The 9,967-nt window shown below is 43.6% G+C and overlaps 1 protein-coding gene across 1 annotated transcript; it reads right to left on the reverse strand.

Annotated features, from left to right (window-relative positions):
- Positions 1-610: 610 nt before the first annotated feature.
- Positions 611-6,690, reverse strand: atp1b4 (ATPase Na+/K+ transporting subunit beta 4). The gene is made up of 9 exons (XM_080465365.1): positions 6,050-6,690; positions 5,819-5,881; positions 5,005-5,221; positions 3,305-3,433; positions 3,079-3,183; positions 2,506-2,705; positions 1,939-1,995; positions 1,737-1,829; positions 611-1,633 (listed from the first exon to the last, which is right to left on the reverse strand). The coding sequence occupies exons 2-9, from the start codon at positions 5,876-5,878 to the stop codon at positions 1,472-1,474; spliced, it is 1,023 nt and encodes a 340-aa protein (XP_080321491.1). The 5' UTR covers positions 5,879-5,881; positions 6,050-6,690; the 3' UTR covers positions 611-1,471.
- Between the last annotated feature and the right edge of the window lie 3,277 nt (positions 6,691-9,967).

Genomic DNA, 9,967 nt, shown 5'->3' on the forward strand with positions numbered 1-9,967 from the left:
ATCAGACTTCCTGTTGAGTCCTCGGCATCGACAGTTTTTTTTTGTCTTGGCCTGTCACATATGTGTGCCGATCTTCATTGCTCTCTTTGGAACAGGATTCTGGGGATACCTTTAACCAATTTTGCAGGTGAGGCATTTTGCAAGTCCCAGCTTTAACTCCCCTAAATTATCAAATTTGTCCCCTGGACCTGACGAGTGTGCAAAGTTTCACAAAAAGTTATGTATGTTAAAGTCGATAAAACTCCTATTTCTTGGACCGTAATGATAGTGTGGCAGAGATATCCTGAAGTTTTCAGCATGCCAAATCTTGTAATACCCATTTGTACCACACAATGGTGTAGTGAGTCACTTACCTGTGACCCAGTTCTTTATGGAAAATGTAGAAAAAATATATATATTGGTTTCATAGGTTATAGGAGCTTAGTGGTTTCAAACAAATTTGAACTTGTTATTCTCAGTAAAAAAAATTAAAAAAAAACTTTCCAAAACATCAAAACTTCATTTTGTTTGTCCTGACACCGCCACCGCTCTGAGCATGGAATTTATTTATTTTTTCTTTAATTGTTCGAGATAGTGAGTTAGTCCCAAGTCCAAGAAAACTTACAGTACATACCAGAACATTGTATTTATTATAAGTGCTATAATAGGAATAAATACAACATTGAAACCAAGTTTAGTAACACAGTTCAGGCAGGATTAATACTACCAACAAAAAAAAAAAAAAAGACAGTTATATTTTTAAAACAGTACAGACTTTTCACAAACTATTTCACAGTACAGTATGTCTCTTTATTGATCAGTCTTATGTAGTATTTCATTTTCAAAGGCAAATATTTTTTTTTTTTACAAAAGAAAGAAGTGGCTTGTGATACTTTACCATAAGTGAATAATTCTGCTCTACTCAACAAAAATATAGTAATTGTGTATTTGCATTTACTATTGTCTTCTCTTTTTTTTTTTTACTGTGTAAGTACAGTACAAGTCCTGCTTTCAGTGTTTGCATGATAGTTCTTTGAAGTCTTACAATATACATGTTTGAAAAATATAATGCAAAACAAATTAGTACACTCTTTTTTTTTTTTCCTCCCCGCCCCCCACGAAATTGTGCAGACAAAACCACAATCTAAACCACCCCAAAACAAAAAGATTTCTAATATCCTATTAATGTTTTAATTGGATTTGCATAGCCAGAGATCCTAACTATTGGGCAGAGAGTAATTTAGTTTGATTAATCTCCACTAATCATTACAAAATATCAGGAATCGAATCGTAGCCCGCTCTAACGCACTCGTCCTGTGCTCAGCACTGTTCGCCCTGGGTGCAGGTGCCAGTGGCACGCCCAGGGCACAAAGATACACAAACACAAGAGTAAATATCTACTTTCTGAGGATTTTGTTTCACAGATGAGGAGAGGTGAGGGGATTATATATTTATATATATATGTCATGGGAAATAACGGGAGCGTCCGGCCTTACGCTCCGACCTCCAGGGAGAAGGTCACGCTGCCCAGGTAGCGGTCGGTGGGTGAGTCGTTGATGATGCCCTTCCCGTTCAGTTTGCATTGGATCTGAATGTGACTGTCGTAGTGCACCGACGCGAAGCGCACGGCCACCACCGGTGACGAGTAGTTCACCTGACGCACAAAATTAAAAAAATTAAAAAACCAGACAGTCAACTCCTGACAGGCGGGGCAATTTTACATTAGTCGTCCAGGTGAACAGACAAGTCTCACTCACGTGTCTCAGCTTCCCGTAGTACGGGTAGTACTTGTTGTCAAAGATGCTTTTGGGGAAAAACTGGAGTGATCCCAACGCTTCCGGCGGTCCTTTCTGCAAGAGGCCACAAGCTTCTGGTGGTCAAATTACGTCCGCTCACATGTCGGATTCAACCGTGACGCGTTGCTAAAGCTAAAGAGTGAAAGTGACGACGCAGCAGTACCTTCACTTCGCAAGTCACGTTTATTGGCTTGCCCTGGCCGGGTAAGTAACCAAGGATCTATTCAAAAGCAAGGAGAATTAGAAAAAAGTGTTATGTCAACCGTTCAATGCATCACTGGATGAAACAGACACATAAGATCTTTGTGTCGGAGCTCGATACTGTTTTTATGTATTTCTTTTATTGAGATAATCGTTTACCTGATGGGGTTTTGAATGGATGTCAAACAACTCTTTAATAAACGTCTAAATATATGGAAATTATTGTGAATCACGTGCAAAGTGTCGTATGTTATTTGTAGCTAAGTTCCCAAACTTTCTGCAAATTCTAAATTTTAATGAAAAACAAACCAAAATTTTGGAAACTCTCCCAAATTGTCCTGACATCGACCACTAGGTGTCGCTTCACCTGAGCTTCAAAAGAGGCTGATGTTGGTGTCTGATGTTTCCTCCTTTTTCATGTATTTTTCAATACAAAACTGGCATGCAATCAACATTATAAGATGATTTTTCCAGGGCATTCTGCTTTCTGGTCGGTTTTCCGAGGGGGGACGACCCGTGCTCATCTTACCCGGTTCATTCGAAGGAGGATGCATGGCCTTCCCTGAGAATAGCCATAAGTGGAGTCCTTCAGCCCCGAGCAGTCACCCAGCCAGGACCGCTTGAACTGACACGCTTTGCGCTCAGCGTTCTCCTCCAGGTCGTCCTGCATGAAGTAGGAGTCCTGTGCGCAGCGAATATTCTTCCTGTCCTGAGCGACATCGTTATACGCTGAAAATGCAGAGCAGAAAGAGGAGCGAGAGGGAGGGAGAAGAGAAAGGGGAGCATAAATAAACCTTTGCAACAGCAGTGCCCTGCCAGACTCAGGCCTTTGATTAAGGAAGCTTCACAAAAGCTGGGTGTGAAAAAAAAAGAAAAAAAAGAAAAACTGCAGTGAATGGCTGCCCTCTGCCCACAAAGAGGCTTCCCTTCCCAGCATGCCCTGCAGGAAACCCAATGGAAAAAGGGGGACAAAGGTAGCAAAGATGAGGATTTAACTCCTCGCACGTCTGTTTCGTTTTAAACAAACTCATCTGAACCCCCCCCACCCCCACCCCCCGGTTATGATGTCATCTCCCCGACGGTCACGTCGGCAGCCACTCACGTCGTAGGTGCTCGTCCATAGAACGGGCGTACTTCTTCCAGGACTTGCGATCGGACGCGTTGAAGTGGATCTCATGGCCTTCGAGATGCGGAGCCATCGTCATACCTGCCAGTGGAGACGCAGAGACAGTCAACTGTGCCGACACTCAGGTAGAAGCGACAGGCGGGGAGGGCGGCGAGGGGTGACGGCCGAGGCCGAGGCGCCGCGGTCCGGGGGTTATATTTACCTGGTGGCATGACTCTATCGTTGTAGGTGGGATGGTAGGGGCTAATGGACCACATGAGGCAAAACAAGCAGCCGCCAAACATGGCTGCCAGAAATATATAAAGTGCAGCATAGAAGAGGAGGATGAGGCCTGGAGGGAGAGAAAGAGGAGCGAGTTGAATATTTTCTGACATGAAAGCGTCTTGCGTAACCAGATGACATGTCTCTGAACGGCGTTCCGATCTGAGTGAAGGGAGCTAGTGAACCAGCGTTAGAACCCCGGTGTGCGGCCTGTCTGGACTCCAGCTCCTGACCCTCATCAAGCTGGTCACCAATTTGTTCACGTATACAAAAGCGCTGTCCCGCTTCATATCTGGAGCTGCAAATAGACTCCCAATACTTTTTTTTTTTTTGGGAGGGGGGGGGGTTATAAAACCCACCGTACCGAGCTAATGTGAGAACCTGGTTCGAAAGAAATCCTGAGAACTGGCATTGTCCTGCAATTTTCAATTAACAGTCCATTAGCAACTAATCAAGCTAAACGTGCCCTAAATTAAATGGCTTTTGCTGTGCGGGCAATTTCACAGGGGACTAGCTGCAGCCAGCCTTGCGTCCCCGGAGCCACAAAGGCCTTTCTGTTCGAACCCAGTGAGAATTCTCCCAGCTGTCCTTTCACTCAGGAACACAGTGAACCTCCGGTTGCCATCGTAGTGAAGGTCTTTTGCAGCCATAGAGGCCCAGCCAGCTCCAAGGAGCCCCAAACACCCCTCTCTGGTATTGTGTCCCCTCTTACACACTCGTCTCACAGGACACACAGCACAGACTTCAACTCAAGGCCTTTCTTCAGCGGACACATGCCCCCCCCCCCCCCCCCCCCGAACTCACACACACACACACACACACACACACACACACACACACACACACTCTTCCTCAAGAGTGCACTCACTGGTTATGCAGCTGAAATCAGCTCTCAGGCCTGATTGCAGCTCCGCCTGAACATCTTGTGCAAGTAACAAACACACTTTTCCTCAGTTGGTTGGATCATGTTATGCCTTTGTGTGCAGTGGATGTGAGGGGGGGGGGGGGGTTAACAGCATCACACAGCAACTACCCTGGCATACCGACAGGCTGCTCGATCACCATTGACTCAACGGTTGCTCCTGCCAAATAGTTTGCCAGCACCAGCTCTCAGTTGAGCTGTGTGCGCTATAAAAATTTTTTTAAAAAGTAGACGTGAGCATCTCTGCGTGTATGACTGCAACCGAGGGGCCATGAGCATGTTAAGGTCAGCGCCCGGGGTCGCAGAGGCTTTGGGAAAGAGGCCGTGGAAAGCATGGTAAGATGTGGAGGAATGTGATCCCTGGCCAATTGCGAGGCCCGGAACAGTGCGCACCCGCTGGGGACGCGTCCCCAGGCAGTCTGTTTTTGTCGGGACACTCTGAATCGTCCCTGCACCTATGTAAACATTGAGCATGAGGACACACGCACACACACACTCGCAGCACAGTGAGCAGAGACACCGGACCCGAGACACCCCCCCCCCCCCCCCCCCAAAAAAACTATCCTTATTAAAAAAAAAACTAAAAGATACTGTCTTCTCTTACAACTTAGTGGAGACACTTTAAACATGAAACACTTTAGACACATGCACAGAATGAAAACAGTACAATAGTTTTCTGCATCAAACCAAACCCAGCAGCGGTTTCGCCATCAACTCACTCCAGCTCTTCCCAGAGCGACCCATGAACTCGCTGGTCTCTGCATTCCACAGGTATTTCTTCAGATCAATTATTTTCTGGTGAAGCGTCCTCTGGGGAATCGGCCTGCGCTTCCATCTCTCAAAGTTCAGGTCTTCCTGCTCTAGAGGCTGATGCTCGGCCAGCTCCTCCTGCTCTTCCTCCAGCTCTTGGCCATGTTTGAGAATCACTTTGTGAGGCTGGTGGAAAGAAGAAGAGGAGAAAAATCCCTCACCACACATATTCTCAACTGCGAAAGCTCTGCAGTCAGCCTTATTTCCTTCTCAAATTACTGCAGGGGAAAAATGGCATGCCTCCTGATCCGAGTATGACCGATGATATCAGCTGCCAGACGGCGCTCTGCATGTTAGTGGACATCACACTGACGGTGCTGTCGCCTGTTTCTGCAAATTATAAACCCGCTGGTGACCTTGTGGCACCCGTCGGGAGAGCTGACCTCCCCTGAGCGGACCCTCCTGCTTGGAGCAGCAGCTGCAGACAGCAGAGCTGAGGGGTCACTCTGACGGCCAGATGTTACTCACTGACTCTCAGCATCCGCCGGCCCGGACACACGGATCCCACCAGACGAGCCGCGGGACACGTGAGAGTGCCAGCACAGAGTCACTTCACATACGAGAGGTTGGCTTATATGATTAAACTGTTTTAAACTTAACTACAGTTGTGATGTTTTTATCTGTCCAGGTGGATGACATGCTTTTTTTTTTTTTTTATTCAACTTTCTGTCCCTCTGCATTAGGTGAAAGGATAATAAAATACATGTTAATCTCAGCACTTACAGGACTTAGATGTTTAACAGGTTTCACTTCAGCTCCTCCCTCTGTGGAACTGGGCTCCATGTTCTTCACACAGAGAGAAAAGAAACCTGTTAGATCACTCTCATGTACTCTGTCCAGCGCCCTCCAACCACACATGCACTGAATAACTTCAGCTAAAATCCAAAAGATTATTAATGTAGTTATGATCAACTTTAAAATATATATATATGTGTGTAAATGTGTCGGACCTACCTGAAGTTTTCTTCTCAATCAAAAAAAAAAAAAAAAAAAAAGTTTAATAAGTCAAAAATCCTCTTGACCCCTAGAGAAGGATGTTTGTCAAAAAGACTTTGGGGATTTCATTAGAAAGTTTTAGGCACGCAGAGGGGACCGGCTGCGGAGAGTCTCCTCCAACTAGGCGCGCATCATAGTGAATGAAGTGGAAGCAGAGGGGCTGGGGGTGGGATACAAAGTGCTTTTTTTTGGGTCCCGGAGACGTTTTGGCAGCGGCCCGGGCCACGACGCTGTATTCTGCACACGCACACCACCGACTATTGTCTCCTAAACTGAAGCCAAAGGCTGAAGCAAAGCCTGAATACAATATTTATGACTCGTTTCAGCACAAGGCCTGAGCGGCTGCGTACTGTACATGCGCAACAAAACAAAAACAACTAACGGTCAGCCGTGTGTCCACTTCACACTGCGCTTTGAAATCATGCGTAAATTAGAAATGAAAGCAGAAATAATCTGAAGTAATTATGGGGTTGTCTTTGCACACGCGTGCACGTTAACGCAGTTGCAGTCGCTGCGGGAATCTGCGCTGAACTGCAGCAACTGCTTTCCATAAGCTCTCCTCCGGTGAGGTTCAAGTCTTCATCCCTCATCCCATCTACACTCCGGTCACGTAAAACTCTCTGTTACCCCCGTGTAAAGTTGGAGAGGGGGGGGGGGGGGGGTGAACTTCGGGGGCTGGTTTTTTTTCTCTCTCTCTCTCTCCTCCCCTATTTTACATGAAAAGAGAAATTGCGTCATGGAAAATATCTTTTCTTTGACGTTTACGCGGCAAAAACGTGCGTCCGTGCGTAATTGCGCGCATGTTTTATAGCAAATTTCTTTTATCATTGCCACTCAAAGACATTTAAAGGGACGCAAACAACTCAATTATTTGTTAGATAACCTTGGACAACATTGAACTGAAAGCCAATGTCCATGCAAATCCTTGTACCTCTGAAAAGAAGGATGTTCAACCACATCTTAACATGCGCAGATAGTTTTAGTTGTTAAGGTTAAGTTGTGCACAGGGCATGATCAGCTCCAGCTCTGCACCTACACTCGTGTTCTGCACAAATGTGCAGTTTTCCTCCACCTCCCTCACTGTTTTTGAACTGAACGGCCACACATCTGAGGCAACATAAAGGACATTCAGTTGCTTCATCTCATGTTCCCGATGCGTTAACCCTTTATTGATCATTCATTAAAATTGCATACCCAAGAGAATAATAGATCAATAGATCTTTATATTTAGTACAAGTCAGCTCAAAATGTTCCATTGGCGCTTAATGAAATATGTTGAGAAGCAGTGCATTGACCAAAATCACACACATTCCAAATATTTCTAACTTTATACATTTCAGATTAACTTCAACCCATTAATGACCTCGGTCCCATTGCATATTGTAAAAACAAGGACAGGTAGAATAAATATGACTTCAATAGGTTCCGGGCATAATTTGGGTAAAACTTGCACTATTTCCAATTTAAAATGTTTTATTTATTGTGTTTTTAAATTTCATGGATAAATCCAATTTTATTTAAGTAATGCCAATACATCACAGTCACTTTTACAGAGAAAAGCCCAACAATTCCACATGAGCTGCCCACATCAGTCAGGTAGCTTTGCTGTCGGGCAACATACCAGCAACATCACCTATACCTCAACGCTTACATAACATTTTAATCATGTATTAAATGATTGTCATTGATGTACATATGTCATTTTGAGGATTTCCAGCATTCCAGCCATTCTTAGGCCATTTCGGGAAGTACCAGCATCTCGTTCGAGGGTTTTCCACTGATACACCCAGGAGGAAACACTCCTAAACAAACTCCATGTTTGGATTGCCAAACTATAAACGTTAACGTTGACAAATGGAAATTGGCAAACATGCTCCAAGTTCCATCCAACTTCGGGTTTCAGGAAACTGTGGTCAAGTCCCAGCTGTGGGTGGGTGAAGGGGATGGGTCCTTTGGCTCCTGAACGCAACATTGTGTTTTCACCACAAGGGGGCGCACGTCGCCCAGTCGGTCTCCATCAGTCACTTCAAAACACACAGCAGAGGAAAAAATACCATGAGGCACATCAACTGTCAAAGTAATGATAAACACATTAACTTAAATACTGTAAACAATGAAACATTGCTATGAAACACATATGAATATTTAAATGTTAAACTATACAAAGCTTACCAGATGTGTAAATACACAGAAATTAAAGAAAACTTGCTGGATAAACGATTAAGTTATCATCCAACCCAGCACTGATTTATATTTCCTGGGTTTTTGAGAAGGACACAAGTCAACACAACATCACAGAAAACATCCAAACTGGGACTGATTCCCTCTCGGAGCTTCACACAGGTACGTTTTTATGCATTTTTAAAAAATATATATTTTGTTATGTTTACTAGATTTCATCATTTCTTAAATCACTTCATATTCCCCTCCTGTCATTTGTGTGTTTTACATGTTTAGCCGCTGTCTTTCTTCATCGGTTTGAAATTGTGTTTTGTGTTCTTTGTTGGCTGTATGAGCGATCACCTCTTTGCGTTGCAATTTGTCTCTTTGTATTGTGGCTTTGAGAGATATTATACATGTTATATGCAATATTTGTCGTTTGGTGCTTCAGTCCTGAGGCTGGATTCAGTTGCATCCAATAATAATAATAATAATAATAATAATAATAATAATAATAATAATAATAATAATAATAATAATAATTATAATAATTATAATAATAATAATAATAGAAATGTTCCCTTTCGAGTTAATAAAGCACCTCACTTATATCCCATTCTGTTCTGTTCTATTCTATTCTATTTTATTCACACAGCAGGATAAAACAATATTAAATTACAATATTGGCACGAGTACATAGACATTTCTAATGCATTTTGAATTTTGGTCCATAAGGGCCTCGTCCAAGTACATTATGAAGATGTTTTCCTGTTATTCACAACAAAGACTTACAGAGAAATTAAGAATCCCATTCCAGTCACTTATTTCAAACATTACACTGGAGAGAGACAGAACAGGGACCGCAGTTCATCAATTATCTAAATTATCTGGTTTATGCTACAGTTCAGTTCAGCGATTCACAGTATTATTGTTGAAGGAGTAGAGATAGTACTGGAAATGATGCATCTATTACAACATGTATGCTGGGGATAGAAGATCATTTCCTTTAGTTCACAATGAGGGTTCAAGATGAAGTTACAGTATATATCTTTTATCATCATATAAAAATGCATTGGTCCTGAGTGACTGTGTTTTATGCTTTTGTTAGGATACTAATGATTATGTTGTGATGTGCCAGCTGTGGCCCTCATGCCTGAAGCCGCCCTACAATATATTATATGATCAGTATAGAATAATGTATTCATGAAAACAATGCATATTAACAATGTATGATTAAATAGTATACCAAAATAGTTTAAAGAGGACGGAATATTGAGTTTTTCAACAAGATATATATTTATGATGAGCAGGAGCGAATAGTCTTTGATAGTTTGTTTTGGTTTTTAGTGCCCGGTATGTTTTACCGGAGGGAAAGGAGAACAGGTGGTGGTCAGGGTGGAGGGGGAACTTCTTCTGGAGTCTGCCGCCGTAAATGTCTTTAAGGAGAGGGAGTGTGGTACTAATGATTTTCTCAGCCGCCCTCACGACCCGCTGCAGGTTCCTCCGGTCCTCTGCAGTGCAGCAGGTGAATCACGCTGTGCAGCAGGAGGTCAGGAGGTCAGGAGGTCAGGAGGTCAGGAGCCTCTCCACCTGCAGCAGGAGGCCACTTGGTGGTGCACACCAAGGAACTTGAAGCTCTGCACCCTCTCCACTGAGGGGGCTGAGGACACACCCCTGGGGTGGATTTTGATTTTTGTTTTTGTTTTTTTTGCAGCA

The sequence above is a fragment of the Lipophrys pholis genome (assembly GCF_963383615.2).
Source record: "Lipophrys pholis genome assembly, chromosome: 6".
Lineage (NCBI taxonomy): Eukaryota > Metazoa > Chordata > Actinopteri > Blenniiformes > Blenniidae > Lipophrys > Lipophrys pholis.